This window comes from Dendrobates tinctorius, unplaced genomic scaffold (genome assembly GCF_039654945.1).
Source record: "Dendrobates tinctorius isolate UK_male_01 unplaced genomic scaffold, ASM3965494v1 ptg000105l, whole genome shotgun sequence".
Lineage (NCBI taxonomy): Eukaryota > Metazoa > Chordata > Amphibia > Anura > Dendrobatidae > Dendrobates > Dendrobates tinctorius.
In genome coordinates this window covers 10,061,119-10,086,592 of record NW_027361773.1, presented here as the reverse complement: position 1 = coordinate 10,086,592, position 25,474 = coordinate 10,061,119, and the positions used below count along the sequence as shown (strand labels likewise).

The 25,474-nt window shown below is 45.1% G+C and overlaps 1 protein-coding gene across 4 annotated transcripts in view; it reads left to right on the top strand.

Moving 5' to 3' along the window:
* Window positions 1-25,474, top strand: part of PFKFB3 (6-phosphofructo-2-kinase/fructose-2,6-biphosphatase 3) — a 63,254-nt gene that overhangs the window by 26,880 nt on the left and 10,900 nt on the right. The window contains exons 1-3 of one of the 4 annotated variants that reach the window (XM_073589041.1): window positions 18,980-19,342; window positions 24,388-24,513; window positions 24,969-25,065. In XM_073589041.1, coding sequence (XP_073445142.1) covers window positions 19,264-19,342; window positions 24,388-24,513; window positions 24,969-25,065 — 302 coding nt within the window. In that variant the 5' untranslated portion in view covers window positions 18,980-19,263. Of the gene's footprint in view, window positions 1-18,979; window positions 19,343-24,387; window positions 24,514-24,968; window positions 25,066-25,474 lie in introns of those variants that run through there. The other 3 variants (XM_073589043.1, XM_073589042.1, XM_073589044.1) reach the window with 3 other exon arrangements.

Below are 25,474 nucleotides of genomic sequence, written 5' to 3'. Positions count from 1 at the left end.
TACAGGCGACCGGCGGATGTGCGCGCACAGTCTTCGCACCTTCTGGAGCAGGGCTGTTAACTCCGGATAATTTTTGAGGAAGCACTGCACCACCAGGTTCAAGGTGTGAGCCAAGCAAGGTATGTGGCTGAGTTTTGAAAGGGCTATGGCTGCCACAAAATTACGGCCGTTATCACTAACTACCTTGCCTGCCTCAAGATGTACACTGCCCAGCCATGACTCAGTTTGTCGCTTCAAGTACTCGGCCAGCACCTCGGCGGTGTGTCTGTCGCCCAAACACATCATCTGCAACACAGCCTGCTGACGCTTTCCACTAGCTGCTCGATAGGGGGACACATCGTGTGCAACAGTGGCAGCTGCAGATGGAGTGCTCGTACGACTGCGCTCTGTGGACGAGCTGTCGCTTCTGGAGGAGGAGGAGGAGGAGGAGGGTCGAACGCCTACAGCCAACTGTTTCCTATACCGTGGGCTAGGCAGCACTGTCCCACCACCGCTGTCCCTTGTGGACCCTGCATCCACCACATTAACCCAGTGCGCAGTGATGGACACGTAACGGCCCTGGCCATGCCGACTGGACCATGCATCAGTTGTGAGGTGCACCTTTCCGCTCACTGACTGCTTGAGTGCATGTACAATGCGGTCTTTCACATGATGGTGGAGGGCTGGGATGGCTTTGCGAGAGAAGAAGTGGCGACTGGGTAGGTCATAGCGTGGTACTGCATAGGCCATGAGTTTGCGGAAAGCTGTGCTTTCCACCAACCGAAAGGGCATCATCTCAAACGAGATTAGTTTGGCAATGTGGGCGTTCAAACCCAGTGTACGCGGATGAGAGACTGAGTACTTTCTTGACCTACTCATAGTGTCTGGGAGGGTGAGCTGGACTTGAGAGCTGCATATGGTGGAAGTAGCGGTGGACAGGGCGGACTGAGAGAGGGTTGATGATGGTGATGGAGTTGTTGTTCTTTCTGATGGCCTAGAATCAGTCTTTCGTTGATATAACAGTGGGATTCCCTGACTGCTGTGGCCTTGCAACGACACCTCAACATTTGCTGCTGTGCTAACCGGTGGGCTTACAGTGGGGGAAACAATGTAGCGTTGCTGACTACCTTCGTTGTGATCAGTTGCACATGTGGCACTTGAGGTTTGGTGTTGTGTCCACGCTTGCAAGTGCATGCTGGTTAAATGTCTAAGCATGCAACTGGTATTCAAATTTTTCAGATTTTTCCCTCGGCTAAAGGTCTTTGCGCACTTCTTACAGATAACCTTGGCCTGATCATGAGGATTTTGTTCAAAAAACTGCCACACTGCACTCTTCCTACTTTGGCAGACATTTTGCGGCCTAGCACGCTGTGATCTTTTGACCCTCTGGACAAGCTGTCCAGCAACTCTTTTGATGTTTGGAACCTGTCTTTGGAGTGCTCCGGGCCTGCCAGATAACAGCTGTTGCGATGTCGATGTCTGCTGTGGATGCTCCTCATCTGAGCTATTGGAAGCAGCACCCTCTTCCCCCAATGGATGCCAATCTGGGTCAACAACTGGGTCATCCATCACCTCCTCTTCTATGTCATGTGCACCTTTCTCTGTGTCACCGTGTATGGTGGTATAGTGTGCGGGAAGGGGCACCTGAGTCTCATCAGGGTCAAAATCTGGCTCTGTACACTGCGAGGACAATGTAGTGCTCTGAGTGAATGTACCAGCAGAATCATCCATCAGCGGCTGTGCATCAGTGCACTCCATGTCAGATTCATCTTGGCCTGGGTAATTCACCATTTGACTTGATAATCCAGGCATGGTATGTGAAAACAGCTCCATGGAGTAATCAGTAGTATGGCCTGCGTCATCCTTCAATCTTGGTTAGGGTGAAGGACACAAGGAAAGGTGTGGTTCATGAACATGAGCCTCCAATGACGACTCAGTGCTTTTACTTTTTACAACTGAAGAAGAGGAGGCGATAGAGCTGGAGGCTGAGTCAGCAATGTAAGACAAAACTTTTTCCTGATGCTCTGCCTTTAAAAGCGGTTTGCCAACTCCTAGAAAACTAAGCGTTCGAGGCCTTATGTAGCCAGACGATGACGCAGGGTCAGCACCTCCTGCATTCGGTCCTATTTTGCTCTTGCCACTACCATCAGATCCACCACCAACACCATCATTACCAGCTGCCAACCCCTGCCCAATTCCACGGCCTCTTCCACCAGCCTTCCTCATTTTTGGTAGAAATGTAGACAAAATCCAACAAACTATATAGTAATGTAAAACAAGGTACAAGGTGTCTATAGGACAGGGGAGTTTTAGAATTTCTGCACACACTTGTGGACAGTGGACACTTGTGGATTATGTGCGGCCCACTGATATCTGAGCGCTATGTGACACGCTCGATGGCACAGCTGCCTGTGACCAAAGTGACGAGAGGATAATGGAGATTTTGAATCTCTGCGTACACTTGTGGACAGTGGACACTTGTGGATTGTGTGCGGCCCACTGATATCTGAGCGCTATGTGACACGCTCGATGGTACAGCTGCCTGTGACCAAAGTGACGAGAGGATAATGGAGATTTTGAATCTCTGCGTACACTTTTGGACACTGGACACTTGTGGATTGTGTGCGGCCCACTGATATCTGAGCGCTATGTGACACGCTCGATGGCACAGCTGCCTGTGACCAAAGTGACGAGAGGATAATGGAGATTTTGAATCTCTGCGTACACTTTTGGACACTGGACACTTGTGGATTGTGTGCGGCCCACTGATATCTGAGCGCTATGTGACACGCTCGATGGCACAGCTGCCTGTGACCAAAGTGACGAGAGGATAATGGAGATTTTGAATCTCTGCGTACACTTTTGGACACTGGACACTTGTGGATTGTGTGCGGCCCACTGATATCTGAGCGCTATGTGACACGCTCGATGGCACAGCTGCCTGTGACCAAAGTGACGAGAGGATAATGGAGATTTTGAATCTCTGCGTACACTTTTGGACACTGGACACTTGTGGATTGTGTGCGGCCCACTGATATCTGAGCGCTATGTGACACGCTCGATGGCACAGCTGCCTGTGACCAAAGTGACGAGAGGATAATGGAGATTTTGAATCTCTGCGTACACTTTTGGACACTGGACACTTGTGGATGGTGTGAGGCCCACTGATATCTGAGCGCTATGTGACACGCTCGATGGCACAGCTGCCTGTGACCAAAGTGACGAGAGGATAATGGAGATTTTGAATCTCTGCGTACACTTTTGGACACTGGACACTTGTGGATTGTGTGAGGCCCACTGATATCTGAGCGCTATGTGACACGCTCGATGGCACAGCTGCCTGTGACCAAAGTGACGAGAGGATAAGGGAGATTGGATTGCTTTTAAAAAAGCAGTTTGCGGAGCAGTGGGTAAACAGCAATGCCAGCGTGTCAGAAAGCCTTAAAAGGCAGCCCAACAACCAACACCACTGATACACCACAATATAGCCTCCCCTTGCACTGCACACACAGTGACTTGTGTGTTGTGCAGGCCAAATCGCTAGCAGCAGAAGCAATTTTTTTGTCTTCTTCCCTGCCTAACGCTCTCCCTACAGAATCAGCAGCAACCTCTCCCTATACTAAGATCGGCAGAAATAAGATGGCGGTCGGCGTGCACGCCCTTTTATACCCCCTGTGACGCCCACCAAAGCAAGCCAATCACTTGCATGCCCTTCTGAAAGATGGTGGTGACCCGTGCCTATGTCATCACGTTGCCCACAGTGTCCGTGGATCCTGATTGGCTGAAAAAGAGCGCAAAACAAACTTTTGAAACGCGACTTTGGCGCGTAAGTCGCCGACCTCGTGGCCGACCTCATCCTAGGGTCGGGTTTCGTTTCATGAAACCCGACTTTGCCAAAAGTCGGCGACTTTTGAATTTTTTCGACCCGTTTCGCTCAACTCTAGTTGGTACACATGCAGCATATAAATGCATGTTCACATGGCCAAAAAGCCATGGTGGGACGGCTTTTATGCTATGTTTGATCAACTACAGTATTACTAAGAACTCTGTATGATTTAAATGCACTTTTGCTTTTTACTTATTTAATTATAGCAGGGTTTTTTTCATTTTGTCTTTTGTAGGTTTTGTATTTCTTTCATAAAGTCTGAAGCTTACTGAGTGATTAAAGACACTGCAGAACTGTATATTTTTTGCAGGCTTTTTCGCAATAAGCTTTTATGAGGATCCTGAAAAAATGCATGTAAAAATGCAATTATGGTACTTTATAAGTGTGGAATTCAGTACAGAATTTCGGGACTATAAAGCACGTTAAATCAAACCAGAAAATGGAGAACCAAAAATGCATCAGAAAATGGGTAAAATGCCTAAAAAATGCAATAACTGAGCTGATTCCTATTTCGTATTTTAGTGTAGAAACCTTCAGAAAAAAAGGTGGAAGAAAATAAGCAATGTTTCTGCATGTAGGATCATAGCACACGTCTTCTCGTATGTAGCACAATGATAATGTGAAATATATCTCACGTCTAGGACGAGCCTGGGTGTGATTATCCTTGTATACCCCTGCGACTGGTCATAATTAATTGACTTCAGCTGCTAGTAGCAAAGGACAGCCATTTGCCAACAGTTTACTTCTGCCCTACCCTTACAGAAGAGCATCATCTACTTTCAATGGAGACTGGAGCTTCGCCAGTGCTCTGAGCTGTCCGGTCCTTTGGTCTCACAGCTGGAGATCAGTTTATATGAGGAGAAGGTCATTTATAGTCATACATGCCAGCTGGCCGAGCTGTGATGGCAGAGCCCTGATCGTAGATCCACTAAAGTGTTGCTTTAGTAACAGAACTGCTCTATTTAATGGCATTATTAGGAAAGATCAAATTGTTCAAACTATAGGTAGAGAAGAGCGCAATAGGGTCTTATCCGGGTGATTTATAAGAAACAATATAGAGATATACTCACCCTTTCCAAGAGAGAGCTGAGCGTATAGAATCAATTTGTCAGCCTGCTGCACGTCCAACGGTCCACTCAGTGACCGCTTCGTAAATCTCTTTATGGAATAAAATTCTTGGACTTATGTGCGCTGCTAGACAGAATATCAGATCCAGATCATGTAGATACACTTCTTCCTCAGGGGATGACATATATGTCATATGATATATGTCATCCCCTGAGGAAGAAGTGTATGGACTTCGAAACGCGTTGGGAAATAAAAGGTCAATTTATCTACATGATCTGTCTAGCAGCGCACATAAGTCCAAGAATTTTATTCCCTAAAGAGATTATTAGGAAAGAGACATCAGGTTGACACCTGGTTTACCCAAAATTTAATACCTCAATTTGAGTAAAACGTCATTGTAAGGTATCTTTTATAATAGCTAATTACGGTAAGTACTCACCAAAATTAGAGAAAAACAATATTGAATTAACAATATTTTACAGACATGGCTTTATGTATAGGATGTATGTATTCAAATCAGTCTTAGTTGTTGAATTGAATTAAATAAGCTGTCCCATAAACATCAGATATCACCTATCCACATGTGTATGATGACTGTAGGTCCAGCTCTGAGACCTTGAGAACGTGTGAGCCAAAGTTCCTTATGAGAAAGGGTTAGTAGTGCTCATGTGCATCACCTCTCCTATAGACGATGAGTAGAGTGGAGGTAACACATGCCCACTGCTCCATTAACCTTCACTTAGTCACGCCAAAATACTTACACTATCAGTCCCGTGGGGTCCATACTGGGGTCCATATTTTCATATAGAAAAATAATCAACATATGTAATGCAAGAATTTTTACTTTATTTAGGAACTTAAGGTACAACTTCTTAGCTAAACAATTACCGAGATATAAATTTTTTAGTAATCAACAAGATTTAAACATCTACTTATGTACTATGAAAAAGCAAGTAAGTATTTGCCAGAAGAATCACATATCTTCTTATGGCGCTCACTGCACATACATTTCTACTAATGACATCGACTTTTGACAGGACTTGGCCTACCTCCAGAACAAGAAAAAGAACCAAAAAAGTACTACAGTATTAGTCGCGCAGGGTCCGTTGCTTTGGCATCAGTAGTCAACGCTGGGTCTTGCGATGCGCTGAGGAGGGAGGGGCGCCCGAGCTATGGAGATAACAAAGTGGATGGTTTTCTACCTTCCATACTTGCAAAAATATGATGAAAACATGCTCGCTCAAGATCGGTAGGGGCGCCAGTGGTTGTTCACCAGCGATCATACTTTAATCACCTACTCTATGGATAGGTGCAGGCTGTTTAGCAGACAATCCTTTTAAATATAGGCGTCTATAAAAATCTATCTATTTATTTATTATACTAGCTTATATACAGTGTAAGGTGGCTGTCAGACCCTTAGGGTGTGTGCACACGTTTCAGATTCTGCTGCAGATCCGCAGCGGATTTGGCCCTGCGGATCATGGTGTACAGTGCCATTTAAGGCAATGCAAAATTAAAAACGCAGTGCCCACGGTGTGGAATTTTTCGCGTGGATTTGCTGCGGTTTTAAATCCGCAGCATGTCACTTCCTTGTGCGGATTCCGCAGCAGTTTGGCACCTGCTCCATGACAGGTGTCAAACCGCAGGGGAAAACCGCAGGCTAATCCGCAGAAAATCCGCAGATAAACCGCAGGTCTTTTGACCTGCGGATTTACCTGTGGTTTTAGACCAATCCGCTCGGAAAATTCCGCAGAAGAATCCGCAACGTGTGCACACACCCTTAGTCGATGGAGATAAACTTGAAGTAATGCTTTAGTGCATATCGGACTAAAATGGGTTAATCGCCAGGTTGATTGTGGGAAGCTGAAAAGTTGGGAGACAGCTGCTCACCATATCTCCATCCCTGTGTCGGACTGGGGTGTCTGCGGCCAACAAGATGAATGGACTCTAGGGGACTACCCTACAATTATATATATCTATAAGCCGTTATCCCCGCTATAGCGGAGCATCGACTGTAAAACACAAGCGGCTCCTGCACATCTACTGTACGCCACCATAACTGGGATGTACAATTACTGTAGTTTACACTAAAGGGTTCTTTGATGAAAACAAGTTATCACAGATTCAGAGGTTATTGATCAGTGGAATCCAACCATTGGAAACCGCACCGATCGGAGAAATGGGGAACATTTATACCTGACAGGGTACTTTTATCCTCATTTTAAAATGTAGCTGAAGGTGGGATATCTAACCACAGCTAAATTCATCATTTTTAGGACTTTCAGAAAAAGCCAAGTGCAGCCACTTAAGGTACTGTCACACTTAGCGATGCACCAGGGATATGACGCGGTCAGGATCGCTGGTGCATCGCTAAGTGGTCGCTAGTGAGCTGCCACACAGGCAGATCTCACCAGCGACATCGCAGGGGTCGGGGGTCGCTACTTACCTGTCACACTAGGCGATCCTGCGTCCTCCCGCCCGGCTCCACGCTCGTCGCTCGTCTCTCCACAGGAAGCTGACGACGAGAAACAGTCCAGGACATTCTCGCGCGATCAGCGATAACCAGCAGGGGAGCAGGTCATAGGTAAGTATCACACAGCTACAAAGTGGCAATAGCGAGGTTGCTGTATGTGGCACGCAAACTAATAGCACGAAAATGGAAGGATTCGGAACCCCCCACTAGGAGGGAATTTATTGCTCAGACACGTACGGTAATGCATTTAGAGGAAAGCATTTACAGGCGAAGGCATGGTGAAAGCACTTTCGAAAAAATATGGTCCGCCTGGATGGCAGTGATATGATTGCTAAGACTCTCAAGTATACCCGGCATAAGGAGTATTGGGGGAGGGGGGAGGGGGGGGATGGCTTTGATTGTATTACTACAAGATATGTGAATTGTTACATGTATATTGATATCCACTGTTTATTGTTTAAAATCTTTTGAAACCTAAATAAAAATAACTGGTTTAAAAAAAAGTATCACACACAGCGATATCGCTAGCAATATTGCTATAACGTCACAAGTTATAGCCATATTGCTAGCGATATCGCTTAGTGTGACAGGCCCTTTAGGGGATGAATGGATCAGTGGTTTAGTCGTAAATGCCACTTCATACTGATTGGGATAAAAGTTGCACATTCTGCAGCTCGGTGCAGGTCCCAGCAGTCGGACCCCCACCATTCAATAACATCACTTATCCTTTGGCCACGTACACGCGTTCTGTATTTGGTCAGTATTTTACTTCAGTGATTGTAAGACAAAAACCAGGAGTAGGTGATAATTGCAGAAGTGGTGACGTGTTTCTTTTATTATTTTCTTCTATGTATTATTATAACCACCAGTGGCTGAATAATAATACCACATACAAGAGAAATACCACCACGTAATGACTAGATCACATATTACCACCACATAGTGACCGAATAATACCACATACAGGGAATAAATGCCATCACATCATGACCAGATCACATATTACCACCACATAGTGACTGAATAAAACCAAATAGCCACATCATGTCCAGACCACATATTACCACCGCATAGTGACCAAATACTACAATATTGGTCATGAATAAAAAACACAAAACTTATAACGCTAATATTACCAATGGTGATATTATACACAGGAGCTCTATATATAGTGTCGGTGTAAGGGTAATACAGGGTTCACCAGTGACATTATATACAGGAGATTTGTATATAGTGTCAGTGTACAGGTAATACAGTGATCACCAGTGACATTATACACAGGAGCTCTGTATATAGTGTACAGGTAATACAGTGTTCACCAGTGACATTATACACAGGAGCTCTGTATATAATGTATAGTGTACAGGTAATACAGGGATCGCCAGTGACATTATACACATGAGCTCTGTATACACTGTCAGTGTACAGATAATACAGTGATCATCGGTGATATTACAGTATTTAAAGAGCTCCTGTGTATGATGTCACTGGTGATCACTGCATTTCCTGTACAATGACACTATACACAGAGCTCCTGTGTATATAGTATACAGGTAATACAGTGATCACCAGTGCGATTATACAAAGGAGCTCTGTATATAGTACATGATCCCCTAGCGTCCTCTTGCAGTTTCATATTCAACGCTGTTGTTAAAATGGCCGCCGACTGCAGCTATGACAGGGCGCTCTGTTCTGTGACAGGCTGACATCACATAGCAGTAAGATTGTAAGGCTGCCGGCCTATCAAAGGCCGCAGGCAACAGCTTGTGGCCTCTGATAAACCGGCAGCCATTTAACTTCACTTCTATGTGACGTCAGTATGTGGCATGTGACAGCGGCAGCTGGCGTTCAGCTTGATGTGCGTCGTCGCGGCGGGTCAGGTAATGAACCTTGCGAGAGTGCACCCCTATCTGTGCTTTTAAAGGACCCATGCCCCCCAAAACATTTTTTTTTCTTCTCCCTCTCTGGCCCACCGTGCATTTCACCAGTATCCCGCCAGGCCAGTCCGATCCCGCTCACACATGTCTGTGTGTATGGAGGTGTGCAGATTTCCTGCATTTAATGCCTTTGTTAAAGGACTTAAAAGCTGGATGCTAAGTCAGACAGGTCCAAACAGCACTGTTGTAGCGACTTTTTGCTTTATGTTTTACTTTGTGCCTGACAAGGGTGGTATTTGAGTTTCATGTGATGTGGTTTATGAGGACTACAATAAACCAGCAGGACTTCTAAATAGAACCAGTTTCTGTGATACCTCATATCGCTCCCAAGACATGGCCGAAATTGTTGGCACCCTTTAAATTGGTCCAGAAAATTAAGTATTTCTCTCAGAAAATTATTCCAATTAGGCCTGTTTCACACTTCAGTTTTTCACAATCAGTCAAAATCCGCTGATTTGCCAAAAAAACGGATCCGCCATTTTTATTTGCGGATCCGTTTTTTTCCCCATTGACTTTCATTATCGGCGGATTTTGACTGATGATCGTCCGTTGCGTCCGTATTTGTGCAGATCCGCCAAAATTGTGGCGTCCGCTGAGATCACCGAACGGACCATGCAACTTTTTTTGCTGTCCGGATCCGCATTTTCCCCTTTTAACCCTGAATCAAGTGTCGCTGCTGGATGAAAATTCTCTCTCTCTCTCCTTACCGCTCCAGCGAGATCCCGCCCGTGACATGACAGCTGCTCCCGCGAGATCACGCCCGCGACCTGACAGCTGCTCCCGCGAGATCACGCCCGCGACCTGACAGCTGCTCCCGCGAGATCACGCCCGCGACATCACTCCTGCTCCCGCGAGATCACGCCCGCGACATCACTCCTGCTCCCGCGAGATCCCGCCGTGCCCGCGACATCCCAATGACTGCTCCCACGTCAGCATGCCCGCTCCCGAACAACACTACATCGCCGGTATTTTTTTTTCTTTTTTCCCAGGAGCGGTTCCTTTAAATTTTCACCTTCGCCGGATCCGTCCATCCGCCGATCCGATGACACACGTTCCTGTCAGTCCGCCTGCGGATCCGTTTTCCGCTATTTTGGCGGATTTAGACTGACCAGGAAAATGGATGTGTGAAACAGGCCTTACACGTTTTGTTATGCACATGTTTATTTCCTTTGTGTGTATTGGAACAACACCAAACAAAACTGAGAAAAAAGGCATATTGGACATAATTTCACACAAAACCCCAAAAATGGGCATGACAAAATTGTTGGCACCCTCAACTTTATATTTGTTTGCACACCCTTTGGAATAGATAACAGCAATCTATTGCTTCCTATAACCATCAACAAGCTTCTTACACATACCTTTCTCTATTATTTTTTTATGTTATTATAGATATTTACCAAGATAGAATTTTGGATCACTCTTCTTTTGCAAACTGCTCCAGGTCTCTCCTATTTGAAACGTGCCTTCACCCAGCAGCAATTTTAAAATCTCTCCACAGGTGTTCAATGGGATTTAGATCCGGACTCATTACTGGCCACTTTGGAATTCTCTAGCACTTTGTTTCCATCCATTTTTGTGTGTTTCTTGAAGTATGTTTGGGGTCATTGTCCTGCTGGAAGTAAACCCAGCTTTCTGACACTGGGCACTACATTGCAACTCAAAATCCTTTGGTAATCTTTAGATTTCATGATTCCTTGAACACAGTCATGGCAGCCAGTACCAGAGGCATCAAAACAACCCCAAACTTTTTTGAACCTTTACCATATTTGACTGTAGGTACGATGTTCTTTTCTTTGTAGGCCTCATTCCGTTTTCGGTAAACAGTAGAATGATTTGCTTTACCAAAATGTGCTATCTTGGTCTCATCTGTCCACAAGATGGTTTCCCAGAAGGATTTTGGCTTATGTACATTTTGGCAAACTGCTGTCTAGCATTGGAGTCCTCCTCGGTCTTCTGTCATAGCATTTCAATTCAGTCATGACACTGATGCACCCTGATCCTGCAGGACAGCTTGAATTACTTGCAACCTTTCATCAATTTTTCTCTGCTGTCCACATCTTGGGAGATTAGCTACAACGTCATGGGTTGTAGACTTCTTGATTATGTTGCACAGCATGGACAAAGGAACAGAAAGATCTCTGAAGATGCACTTATAACCTTCAGATTGTTGATATTGTTCAAAAATTTTGGTCCTCAAGTCCTCAGACAGTTCTCTTCTTTCTGTTCTCCATGCTTAGTGTGGCACACACAGGCACACAATGCAATGATTGAGTCAACTTCTCCCCTTTTTATCTGGTTTTAGGTGTGATTTTCATATTGTCCACGTCTGCTACTTGCCATAGGTGAGTTTGAAAGAACATCACCTGCTTGAAACAAAGTCATTTACTTACTATTTTGGAATGGTGCCATGACTGTAGCAGTATTAATTTCCACAGTGCCTTACAGACATCATCATTCACGTTAGACTGATGTCAGCTGAACTTAAAGGGTTTGGATGACAGTCTAATATATATGTTCCCCCCTGACTCTACCTGATAGATGTTATTGGGCTCACATAAGGATCCAATGTGACCAGAATTGGACTGTAAATCCTTTTGTTTTTTAATGGCTTGTGCAGACAACTGTATTATTGATCTGAGTGTTATTCTGCAGACCAATGTTATTCTACGGGCTGTGTGTCATGATCCAGGTTGGATATGACAGGTTTTGAATAAGTAACCTTTTTTTTCCTTTGAGCTGGTTGCTTAGAGTTGGTTTTGCCCCTGGTGGCCATTAGGGTTATTACACAGTGGTGTCTTTTGTTCTAGTTTGCCCCCGGTGGTGGTGAGCGTTATTGCACGGGAATCTCTAACAGGTGTGAGACTCTGGCTCCTAACTATAAAGGTGTGTCAGGTGTTGTCACTCACTGTTGGTGATATTGGTCTTTTCCAACCATCCTTGGTGAAGGAAGGAACTTGAGAAGAGTCCCGGGCAGCTCAGTCAGAATCCTGGAGTGGCAGCTATGGTGTCAGTGAGGAGTTCTTACAAAGCTTGGAGGAGTGGCAGCTATGGTGTCAGCGAGGAGTTCTTGCAAAGCTTGGTAGAGTGGCAGCTATGGTGTCAGCGAGGAGTTCTTGCAAAGCTTGGTGGAGTGACAGCTATGGTGAAAGCTGCACTCAGATGCTGAACTCTGTTGCTGGAAGAGAGCTGCACTCAGATGCTGGACTCTGTTGCTGGAAAGCTGCACTCGGATGCTGGACTCTGTTGCTGTAAAGCTGCACTCAGGTGTTGGATCCGGTTGGAGGAAAAGATGCACTCAGGTGTCGGACTCTGTTGCTGGGAGCATTAACAACAGAGCAAAGCTAAGTGGTGTTTCCCTGTTTGTCACTTTCCTCAATGTGTGTTTTAGTGCAGTGGTGGGATTAGTTTCTGCACCGTCCACTTCACTAGTAAGGGATTGGTTCAGGGCGAGCTAGGGATTTCAGGTATCCTGATCGGCGCCCGGTGCGGAACCGGCCTAGGGATCGTTAGGAGTGTAGAGACACTGACTCAGGGGAGTGCAGGAGGTCTCCACGTCCCCGTTCCTTATCGCAGGGCCACCATTGTAATTGTTTTCCTGGTTTTCCCCTTTATTCTGTCATAAAAATTCGCCCTGCTGGAGGCGGTGTGTCCAGTCACATGACATTGTGCATATGTCTATTTCCTCGGACACTGTTCAAGGAAAAAATCGCTGCATTTCGCTGCATATCGCGGAGTTTGATGCGATATTCAGATCGCACTCTGCCATGCAATTCATTGAATGTGTGGAAAACATTGGACTGCATTGGATTACATCTGAGTGCAGTCCAATTTCCGTGGACTGACACAATGGATAAGGTAAAAAAAAAATTTTCTCCTTCATCACCGCAACCGAGATAATAGGATCACACTCTGATCAGAGTGTGATTTGCATAATCAGCCCTATTCTCTTGGATAAGAGAATCTATGGCCGTCTGCACTTGCCCTAAGAGTAAGCTGCCTCCAGAGTTGTCTGGCAGTGGCTCTCTTAGAGAACACAGAAACATTTTGGAGAACTATCGCTCCTGTACATGGGAAAGTTGGGCAACATAACAGTAGGCCAAAAGATGGACAGCTATCTAAAGTGTATGGAGCCTGGACGGCATGTATCTAAAATGGAGGTATAATGGTGTTTACTGGAATAGCTTGGCAGCTCCATGTATAGTCATTTCTACCAGGTTAAATTGCATCTCTGTACGTAGTAACATTAACAATGTACTATAGATGTAAGGGGCTGTAGAAGGGGCAATGGTGTCTGAGGGGTCCAGTGATACATAAGAACATGCCCACTAGTCGTGTAAATCCAGTTTATTCTAAGCAGAGCGAGATATGAAGCTTATTGTCAGAGAACAATTGTATTGCAATCAGGCAACGGGTCGGGATAATCCTTAGATACATAACACCATTAAGCCTTATCTTGTGTAATGGTAGATTAGATGATTACACGAGAATTCAGCAGTGACCAGTTGGTTTTGCACACTAGGTAGCAGTACCAGAGTTGAGGCTTCAATTGGCACCAGAGCCGGCATAACACGCCAATGCGCATAAGTTTCCCCACTACCTAGGTGTCTACCACACCACAGAGACTTATTAACAGGTTTATGTACTGAGAAATGGTTCTGTGAATGAATAAAGCCCCTGCTGATAGTGTCGGGTGTGGCCGACTTGAGACTTAGGGCTCCTGCAGATGTTCAATCACAGACCACAATGCACTGGCTGGCCACGGGTCTCACAATCAGGGCATGGGAGCTTCATACACTTGTATGAGGCCGTCATGCTCAAGTTGGGAGACCCGTGGCCAGCCGGTGCATTGTGGTCTGTGATCGGACCCCATATCTGCAGGTAATAGTGTTTCGGGACATGACTGGCTACCTTTAGGCTGTGTGCCCACGTAAGCGTTTTTTTCGCGTTTTTTATGCGTTTTTACCTGCAAAAATGCTTAAAAATCGCTTAAAAGAAGCATCCCATTAATTTTAACCCCTTTACTCCCAAGGGTGGTTTGCACGTTCATGACCTGGCCAATTTTTACTATTCTGACCACTGTCCCTTTATGAGGTAATAACTCTGGAACGCTTCCATGGATCCCACTGATTCTGACATTGTTTTCTCGTGACATATTGTACTTCATGTTAGTGGTAAAATTTCATTCATATAACTTGTGTTTATTTGTGAAAAAAGCGGAAATTTGGTGAAAATTTTGAAAATTTCGCAATTTTCCAACTTTGAATTTTTATGCCCTTAAATCACAGAGATACAGCACACAAAAAACTTAATAAATAACATTTCCCATATGTTTACTTTACATCAGCACAATTTTGGAACCAAAATTTTTTTTTTGTTAGGAAGTTATAAGGGTTAAAAGTTGACCAGCGATTTCTTATTTTTGCAACACCATTTTATTTTTACGGACCACATCACATTAGAAGTCACTTTGAGGGGTCTATATGATAGAAAATACCCAAAAGTGACACTATTTTAAAAACTGCACCCCTCAAGGTGCTCAAAACCACATTCAAGAAGTTTATTAACCCTTCAGGTGCCTCACAGGAATTTTTTGAATGTTTAAAAAAATGAACATTTAACTTTTTTTCACAAAAAAATAATTCAGGTCCAATTTTTTTTATTTTACCAAGGGTAACAGGAGAAATTGGACTGCAAAAGTTATTGTGCAATTTGTCCTGAGGACGCTGATTCCTGAAATGTGGGGGGGAACGACTGTTTCGGCGCATGGCAGAGCTCAGAAGGGAAGGAGCGCCGTTTGACTTTTTCACTGCAAAATTGTCTGGAATTGAGATCAGATGCCATGCTGCGTTTGGAGAGTCCCTGATATGCCCAAACAGTGGAAACCCCCCAATTCTAACCCCAACCCTAACCCCAACAGACCCCTAACCCTAGCCCTAACCAACCCTAATGGGAAAATGGAAATAAATACTTTTTTTAATTTTATTATTTTTCCCTAACTAAGGGGGTGATACCGGGGGGTTTGATTTACTATTTATGGCGGTTTTTATGTTTGGCAGCTATCATACGCTAAAAGACGCTTTTTATTGTAAAAATAGTTTTTGCATCACCACATTTTGAGAGCTATAATTTTTCTATATTTTGACCCACCGAGTCATGTGAGGTCTTATTCTTTGCGGGACGAGTTGATGTTTTTATTGGTACCATTTTTGGGAACGTGACTTTTTTAATCGCTTTTTATTCTGATTTTTGGGACGCAGAATGAACAAAAACCAGCGTTTCAAGAATTTCTTTTGGGTGGTGCGTTTACGCCGTTCCGCGTGCGGTAAAATTGATAAAGCGGTTTTATTCTTCAGGTCAGTACGGTTACAGCGATACCTCATTTATGTCGTTTTTTATGTTTTGTCGGTTTTATGCAATAAAAACCATTTTATATAAAAAATAATTATTTTTGCATCGCTTTATTCTGCGGGCTATAACTTTTTTATTTTTTCGCTGATGATGCTGTGTGGCGGCTCGTTTTTTGCGGGACAAGATGACGTTTTCAGGTGTACCATGGTTATTTAGATCCGTCTTTTTGATCGCGCGTTATTGCACTCTTTGTTTGGCAGTATGATAATAATTATTTTTTGCTTTATTTTTATTTTTTAAGGGGTTTGCTAGAGGGGTTAACTAATGGGTCAGTTTTATAGGGCGGGTCATTACGGACGTGGCGATACTAAATATGTGTACTTTTATTGTTGTTTTTTTTATTTCCAAAAAATGAATTTATTAGGGAATATTTTTTTGTAATTTATTTAGCGATTTTTTTATAAATTATTTTTACACTTTTTTTTTTACTTTATTACATTGGCGCTGATCTGTCACATCACAGATCGCTGTGACAGATCAGCGATCTGTCACAGGCACTGCACAGGCTTTCCTCATGGCTTTTCCTCAGGCTTTTCCGCTGACCGCTTAGATGTACTATCCCGTCCCGGTCATAGGGGCCCGGGTACCGTGGACGGGATAGTACGTCGGATGTCAGGTAGGGGTTAATGCATTCTGCACTTTTTGTGCCTATTGATGCGTTTTTTCTGCAAAAAAAGCGCATTTTGGTAAAAAACGCAGCATGCTCATTAATTTTGTGGAAGAGTCCGCGATTTTAGCTATTTTCTACGTGACTGGGGACGCGCGGAAAGAAAAGGGCAAAAAACGTGCGGAAAAAACCCCGCGTTTTCGGGGAAGGAGTCCGGTTTTCATGCAGAAATTTTCTGCATACGTGGGCACATAGCCTAAGGGTCAAAATTTGCTCCGTCACTAAGGGTTTAACTTCACCAACATGTAGCAGCATTATATAATAATGTATGCGCCATGTATCACCTAAACATCTTCGGTCATATGGTCAGTATAGCGGTCACCTAGAGACCATAGTTCCGTTTCTGTAGGGGGCATTACTAATCCTGAGGGGCAGAGCACCCACCTCAGGTATCATGTGTCACCCCTGCGCTGATGGGCAGTGATGTGCAGAAATCTGGCTGCAGACTGCAGTCACCCATGGCACAGAAGAGACTTCAGTGTGGAGAAACGCGCTTCCCCCTCTGTGTAGCGCATCGCGGGTGGGAGTGGGGAGCTCCTGATGAGACTGCACTGGGGCAGGCTCATGTGTGAGGCTGGGGGCGCCTCCGTGCCTCTGTCCTCAGGATGCTGGGGGGCTGCCAGTGTGCGAGGGGAACGTGAGGGACGTGCAGGAGGCAGAGAGCAGGGCAGCCCCGACCCCCTCCTGTGCCCATCACCTCCCAGCCTGCACCTCTCCATTATAATGCTGATCACTGTATACAATGGGGTCAGCGGGGTGTACAGTGTGTATGTGCACAGGGTGTATATATATATATATACACGGCTCAGTGTGCACTGTACCACATAGTGTGCAAAGAATATATATACAGTGTGAATGTACTGTGCAAATGGGAGATACATGCACAGTATATATAATGAAAAAAAGGAAAACAGGCCTTGAGCCTTAATAATTTTATTTCTATAGCGCCAACATATTCTGCAGCACTTTACATTATAGTGGGGACTTGGACAGACAATAGACTTGCTTTGGCAAAACTAATGTGTGTTTGCTCCTGCCAATAAGGCGTCTTTGAATGTGAATTTGACATTACAGCATAATAATAAACAGATCAAAACAGATACCATGCACACACATATATATATATATATATATATATATATATATATATACCCTGTACATGGGAGATATCTGCACAGAATATATACAGTATATATATACCCTGTACATGGGAGATATCTGCACAGAATATATACAGTATATATATACCCTGTACATGGGAGATATCTGCACAGAATATATACAGTATGTATGCACCCTGTACATGGGAGATACGTGCACAGAATATATATATATCCCATGCATGTGAGTGATACGAGAATGACGTATATACATATATGCATCAGTGCCCTTTTTGTGTCAGCCAGTGTATATATGTATAGACAGTATGCACGCACTAAGTATATGAAAGTTACTGCAGGGAATATATATATATATATATATATATATATATAGAAGGCAGCATTCAAAGCATTTTGCGGAAAATGTTGCCATTTGGGCTCAATAAAGTTGACTTTTTTCAATTTGAGATTGTTTTGGTTGGAGTGCTGCCGTCTTTATTACCTCTCTTGTGGAACAAATTGGACGTTTGCTTGGAGGCCTGGCACCCATTGTATATGGCGCGGTTCCACAATCCCTTGTTTCACTATATATATATATATATATATTATGCATGCACCATGTACATGAGATACGTGAACAGACTATACATGTATGTGTATATATGTATGCACTCTATACGGTGACGATACGTGCATGGTGTACATATATATACACTGCTGAACTACATGAAGGGAACACTGGGCACTCTTACTGAGCAGACACATGGATGTTAGTGACCTTCCTCTCATTTCTACCTGTTTACTCCATTGGCACAACAGCAGGAGAAACTGAATCACAATCAGTGTTGATTTCACAGAAGTGTGACTGACTTGGAGTGACATTTTGTTGTTTCAGTGTTCCCTTTATTTTTTGAGCAGTATATATAATGTATTCTGTGCATTGTAATTAGTAGGCCATAGAGTAGGCCAGCCCATATAGCAGAGGCCACAGTGAGCATTGTCAGCCAGCGCTGTGTGGGAATTTCCCCCCATCCCATAGATCTCCGGGATGGCTGTGGATCGCACAGGGTGGAGCAGGGACAGGACACGCGCGATCTCCGGGGGCCATCCGCTATTAGGAGACCCCTGGATAATACAGGTGGAGCAGCATGCACTGCTCCCAGGCCCCTCCAGTCTGCAGGCTATAGTGTGCAGTGGGTGTACAGATAATAAGCATTTATCCATGATGTCTGGCCATTAGGGCTGCCTGGTAATAAAGTCTTGTCGTGTAATGAACACTGCTGGGCTCAGGGAGCGCTGCTTCTGATACATCCTATTAACAGAACTTATAAACTGCAGCAATGATAAAGATTCTAGCGTATTGCCATAGAAGATCCAGCGCGTCAGGGGTTAAACAGTACGTGCAGGTTGCTGCCCAGCTTTCTGCTGGTAGTTGGGCTGTGTGAGCGCTAGGGGGCAGCACAGAGGACCAGCTGGGAAGCGTGCGGTGACGTCGGAGGGCGGGACGCTGGCGCTGACGTCACGGGTGTCACGTTGCCTCTTGCCGGCCGGGGTTTTCTGCTTTGCGGAGTGTGGGATTCTCTCAGATGCGAGAGGAGAAGCGGTGGAGAAGGATCTGAGCTGCCAGTACTCACTCAGGATCATCTGTGCCATGGCTGCCCGCTAGGTGCCCGAGCACTGCTGCATTACCCAGGAGGGCGACCACGTGAACACCTCTCTGAGCAGCACCTGTAGCCGCCGCCATGCCTATGGAGCTCATGCAGAACAGGATCAAGAAGATCTGGCTGCCCAAGGAGGAGATGCCCGCCGTGCCCGTGAATGGTAGGTGTGAGGCACCCGGGGGATTCCCTGCAGGTGTCGCCATCCGCAGTGCCACCTGGTGGACGGGCAGCTCTGGGGGTGGGTGGGGGGGGCTGTGAGCATCACTCAGCTGATGACTCCGGGACCCCCGGTGTGATGACCACCCCTGCACCCATCATACTTGTGGCCCTATAATGGCTTGTTACCCTGTGCGGATGTGAAGGGTCCGGTGCAGCATCACTGCGGTGTGAGAGCATAGAGTACAATACACAGGAATAGGATCTGCTTTGTGTAGGCAGATGGGTCTCTTTTCCCTCCCCCTCCGGTTCTCCCTATCAGTCACCAGTGCTGCCAGTATATATTTCTTCCCCAGAGCTGGTCATCTAGTAGTAGGGTGCTTACAGGCCCGGTGTGACATTTGTGTCCGTGCCCGCTCAGTGCACATGGACATTTAGTTCTGCCGCGTCTCGTTTTGGGTTGTGTCGTGATGTCTGTAGCTCTTATCAGGTCACTAGCACCTGCCGTATGGAGTGATCACAGTAACCTCCATTATGCCAGAACACTGGGGAAATGTCGTTTTTTTTTTCTCTTGATGACACACAGTCTGGAAATAAAAAAGGACATCGACTGAACAGAGCAACAGACGATAATGGCTACGTGATCTATCCACGAAGAACATGAATGAGAAAGTCATAGAGGTGAAGCTGGCCACATTTTAGTAAACCCATATTGCTTTAGTAAATTGGATTTTCAGCCACCTGTGAAAAAAATATTCTATTTTATCCAGAGTAGAGGGGCACTGTCACTGTGCAGGGGCGCTGTCATGCTTGTTTGCCAATGAGCCTTGGTTACAGGTTGTTCTGTATTCTGCTACCTCAGAGAAGCTCATCTGTTAGGGGTGGGTCTGACAGCGAGATTGTCAACTGTTTCCAGTGACGACAAGCAGAATTATGAGTGCAGCTCTGGACTCTTATTACAGAATGTGTTTTTTAAAGGGGTCCTCTACCGGACAGTCTCTTAATGGGCCTTAGTAAGTGAAGGAGAATAATGTTGACTCTCCTCTTTGGCTAGTGCCTGACCCCCACATTCAGTGCGCTACCCCCAGCCCTCCACCCCCCGCCGGGTTCCAAATATGATCATATTAACATTTGTTAGAGGCGTCAAGTGAATTCTGCATCTGATCAGTGGCCGGTTGATAAAGGATCGTCCAGTAGGGCACAACCCCTTCTATCCTGGTCCACATGGTGCAGTTTGCTTCAGTAAGATCAGGAGTGAATCTGAAATGCAGAAGGGGGGGCAAGTGCTTGTTTGAAAATGCTAACCCAAATACTATTGGGTATAAGGGGCCACATGTGGGTGTAAACCCTGAAGAGGTATTGTCTGAGATGGCCCTAATAATCTGTGTGGTCGGGAGCACTTCAGATCACCAGAAGTGCTCTGGCCAGCCATGCATGGAATGAAGTCATCACCCATCACATTTCTGGTCAGCTGCCACATTATGAGTAAAAATGGGAGAATTTGTTGACCAGATGCAAGAGAAACAGGGGATCTGAATAATTTGGAAATGGAAAAATCAATGAAAAGATTTATGTTGAAGGACAATTCATTCGCCAAACTAAATTGTGAGGAACCTCTGATGGAGATGTGGTGGTGGTTGTTTTGCTCCTCGGTACATGCAGGTCTGCAGCTTGTGACAGTCTGGAAGTGGCGAGACAGGTTCCTAATCCTGCACCATGTGCAGCTGAATAATGATGGATCAGGCAGGTAGACGGCGGATTATGGAGCTAGAAGAAGTCTTCTTTGTGCCCTCTGTTTCAGATTAGCAGTCCTCTCCCAGAATAACTTTCCAGGTAGACTGGATTTCTGGCATTAGTCTGAACAATTTTGGGTTATAGGTTTTAATTTTACCATATAGCCATAAGCTTTCTAACTACCCTGTCTCTAAATGAGGACTACTGGTCCAGACTTAGACCTGCCGTGGGGAGTTCTGCTGTCTTCTTGCTCCATTAACCCTGACTTTCCCAGCCTGCACAGCCAGCTGTATAAACTGCCATGTCAGATATTTCTCCGCTGGTCTCGTGACGGAGCGTGCTAGCTTGTTCTGCTTGATGCAAGCGCTTTCTGCCTGAAAAGCAGAGGAGGCTGGAGGTGCTGGCCAGTCATTCCACTGCCACTGGTTTTACTAGAGATAATCCAGTTTTACCATGTCCTAGGACATATGTCGAGACTTAAACTCATATATTTTACTCACTTGTATAGCACCATTAATTCCACAGCAGTTTACAGACATCATCATCACTGATTGTGATCCCCTATCAGTATGCAGTTTTAAATTTAATCCAGTTTTAGTGGAACTTACCGAGGTCCAGATTGTCAAATATCTAGGGTACTTGGTACAGTGGAGCAAAAAAGATTTACAGGACCTTGGTCCAGCGATATGATCAGTAGTCCATGGCCGCTTGGGTCGTAGCCCTGCGAGCTGCCTCCTGCTTGCTTGCATCCCTGGCTCATCTTCTGGCTGGTAAAAAATCAGTCTGGAGTGATGAGACCAAAGACAGATGTGCCCCTCAGGGCAGAGGATTGTGGTGTAGGAAACCTAAGCAAATAGGCAGTGAGTCAGCAGATGGTGTCTCCTGGCGGAATGCTAATGACTGGTCATCACTGTGAGCAGAATTATAGTGCTAGAAACCGTCATCTTTAGTTTTACAGCTTTGACGACATTTGTTCAAGGATATCTGTTTTGAATAAAATTATTTATTTAATATTATAATTTATATTTTTGGTTTTGCCTTGATCTGTTATTATAGTCCTTTGGTACCTGAAGGCTCTTCCCTCTACTCTATTGCTCCTGATGTACAGAGGAGGGGGCTAACGTTCTGTATCTTATTATCGGATTACGTGCTAATGACGCATATTCATATATTGGATGACCTACATGAAGCTTTGATTCCAAGCTACAGCGCTCACTTCTGCACACTGCTTCTTCTACTGCTCTAATGGAAACGATCAGCCTTAAGAAATGTGAGTCTGATCCACCATGTCTTCAGAAATGCTTAGATCGTATAGAACGGCAGCAGTAGTCTAGTTTTAATGGTTGAGTCTTGGTTGTGAAGAACCAAGAGTAGCTTTATGTAGGTTTTTGTTTAGTTTTACATGGGTCGTTTGGTGAAATTTTAAGAATATATTATGTTGTGCTGTATTGTTAGATGTCATGTAGGTCCTGGACAGTTACAATCTGCACCTGCTCTATATGTGCCTTGAGCACTGAAAGGGTGGCATCAGATCATTGTTGGGGAGATAAGGATCTGAAATGTATAATTTCGGACTGACAATCCTTTTGTTCTCCCAGAGATAAGCCACCACTAGAGATGTCTGTCAGCAGCTCACTCATAGAGAACATGAGGGCGCTCGACAGCATGCGATCCTATGTACAGGAGAGTCTGGCAAGATATTTGCCGGCCAAATCCTCATTCAGCCAATGGCCATCCAAGAAGGATGGGGGCTTATTGGACTGAATTAACGTAGACCCCACTGTACCAAAGTTGCCCGTAACTGAATAAAAATGGTGATTTGACAAACATTTGTTGATCATGGTCTCTTTAAATCAGATGGGACAGTCATTATATTTATTTGCCTAATGGAAAACAGTTAGGTACTCTTAAGAAGGCAATGACCCTTAAGCATAAGCGGTTTTCCTGCAGCTTGCTTGCTCCCGGTAGTCCCTCACGTGTGTGTGGCACCCCAGAGTCCGGTTGCCACAGTGACATTGCCTCCCTCTAAGGGGTGATGTCATGCCTGGAGGCAGGAGGGGGTCCCCATGTCAGATAACACAGTGTACATGACAATTCCTGCTGCAGGCCAGAAAGGGGAGCTTCCTTATAAATTCTGGCCAGCAGGTGGAATTGGTGAGTCAGAAAGAAGTCAGCTGAGATGGTAAACAAGAGAGTTGTCATGGAAACGAGAGCAGTTGGAGCTCATGACAAGACAGAGTTGGTCTATAGAGAGGGAAGGGACAGGAGCAGAGACAAGGGGCTCTGGGGAACTAAAATTGCGTATTGTTGACCCCAGAGCGAAGCGCTGATAAAAAGGGATGCCAGAGTCCTTGGCTGGGCAGGTGCTGTACGCCCTGACAGCCGAATCTGGAGCGCAGGGGACTGCAAGTTCCTTGGCCACACTGAACACCTGAAGGCACGGCAGCAGACCAAGAGCCCGGGGCTGACAGTGGGAAAAAAATAGTGCCCGTGTATAGGCTCACGCTGTCTGCCATACAGGTTAGAAACCAACATGCAGGAGAGGGCCGCAGATTAGCTACAAGCAGCAGGGACCCAAAAAGGAGAGCACAGAAGGAAGGTTCCCAACCACACCTTGCAGAGTGGATCCCCTGAATGCCTCCAGGCGAGCCGAACTCAATCCATCACCTGTAATGTGGTACCCAAGATTGCATCTACTTTTAAGTAAAAGGTAAAGAAAACTGCACCTCTCTGTGTCCTTCTCTGCACCCCAACGTTCACCACCATCTAAACAATCAAATATATTTGCCCTGGGGCCCTGCTCTACCTGTGGGGAGCGGAACCAACTTTGCTACGTCACCATCAGGCCCAGTGGACCAAAACCGCAGTGTCGGCCACCCATTGCCGAACACCACGGGTGGCATCACGATTAAACACCACATAACTATTCTCTATTTTTACTGGATGCCCAGGGCCACGGACCGGGTCACTGCGCCGTGACATCCCCTTTAAAGAACCTGACCGGCCCGGTACCGAGTAACCTAAGGCCCTGTGGGGCGCTCCATGTGCGTTTTCTAATGTGTGTTAGGAATGTTGACCAGTGCCAAGTTCCTGGCACATAATAGGCGGTATGTGCTGTCTGGGATAAAGCAATTATGTAGCCCAATAGCTGTGTCAATAGTTCTCACATTTCCTTTATATCCTCCAGGGAGATTAGTCAGCTTATTCCTGTAAGAGAGGCACAGTTCATGGTTGTATTAGATGAGTATCAGACCTCGGTTTAGTGATCCAAATAGTCCTAGATTATATGGTAATTTTTAATTGTTTCTTCTTCAGTAGGTGGACCCCATCTTGCTAACTCTCCTACTGTGATTGTAATGGTGGGCTTGCCGGCTCGTGGAAAGACCTATATTTCCAAAAAACTTACTCGATACCTCAACTGGAGTGGAGTTCCTACAAAAGGTAAGGCAGCTATTTTTTCTTGTTATTTTAAATCCTTTGGACCATACTTAAGGGGGTGGGATAGCTTTTCCAAGGTACTGTGATCTCATTAATATACTGGAGAACATTGTGTAGAGGAATGTATAGGCCTATTCTTCATTAACTGCACTTTTATAACTCAACGTCTCAGTCTAGGCCAAGTGTGTCCAACTCCAAGGCCCACCAGCATTACATGTTTTCAGGATTTCCTTAGCATTGCACAAGGTGTTGGAATCATCACCTGGGCAATACTCAGGAAATCCTGGAAATATGCACTGTTAGTGGGTCTCGGGGACTGGATTTGGACACCCTTGGCCTAGACTAAGCTTCAATGCTCTACAACTTTTATCCATAAAATAATGGGCTTCTTTATGATGTTGAGGTTCTTCTTCAGGATTAACTTTTATTGCAGACTCGAATGTTCTTCTCTTTCACAGTGTTTAATGTTGGGGAGTACAGGCGAGAAGCTGTTAAGGACTTCAGCTCTTTTGACTTCTTCCGGGCAGACAACCAGGAAGCCATGAAAGTCAGGAGGTTGGTCTATTATGTTCATCACATTGGTATAATCCATTGTTCAACTGGGAAATAAAACACTTTAAATGAAAAACTATAAAATGGTAATTGCAATTAATTTTTTTTCATAAATCAGTAGTACACATAAAAATAAGAAACTTTGTAATATTTCTTGTCAGAGAAATCTGCTTCTTTCCTGTCTGTAATTCATTGTGCTCAGCAGTACCATAGACAGTAAGTGGAAGAGAGGTCGCGTGAGCGCCCCTTGACTCTCTTCAGGGCAGGGCTGCGGTGCTTCGTTCTCGATTTCCCAGAGCCCTGATTTCAGGATCACTGGGAGGGGGTATTGTTCCACTCGGGTGTTTAAGCTTTGAAATCTTTTTGGAATTTTTTTTTTTTAATTAAATTATTAAAATAATTGTATGTAATC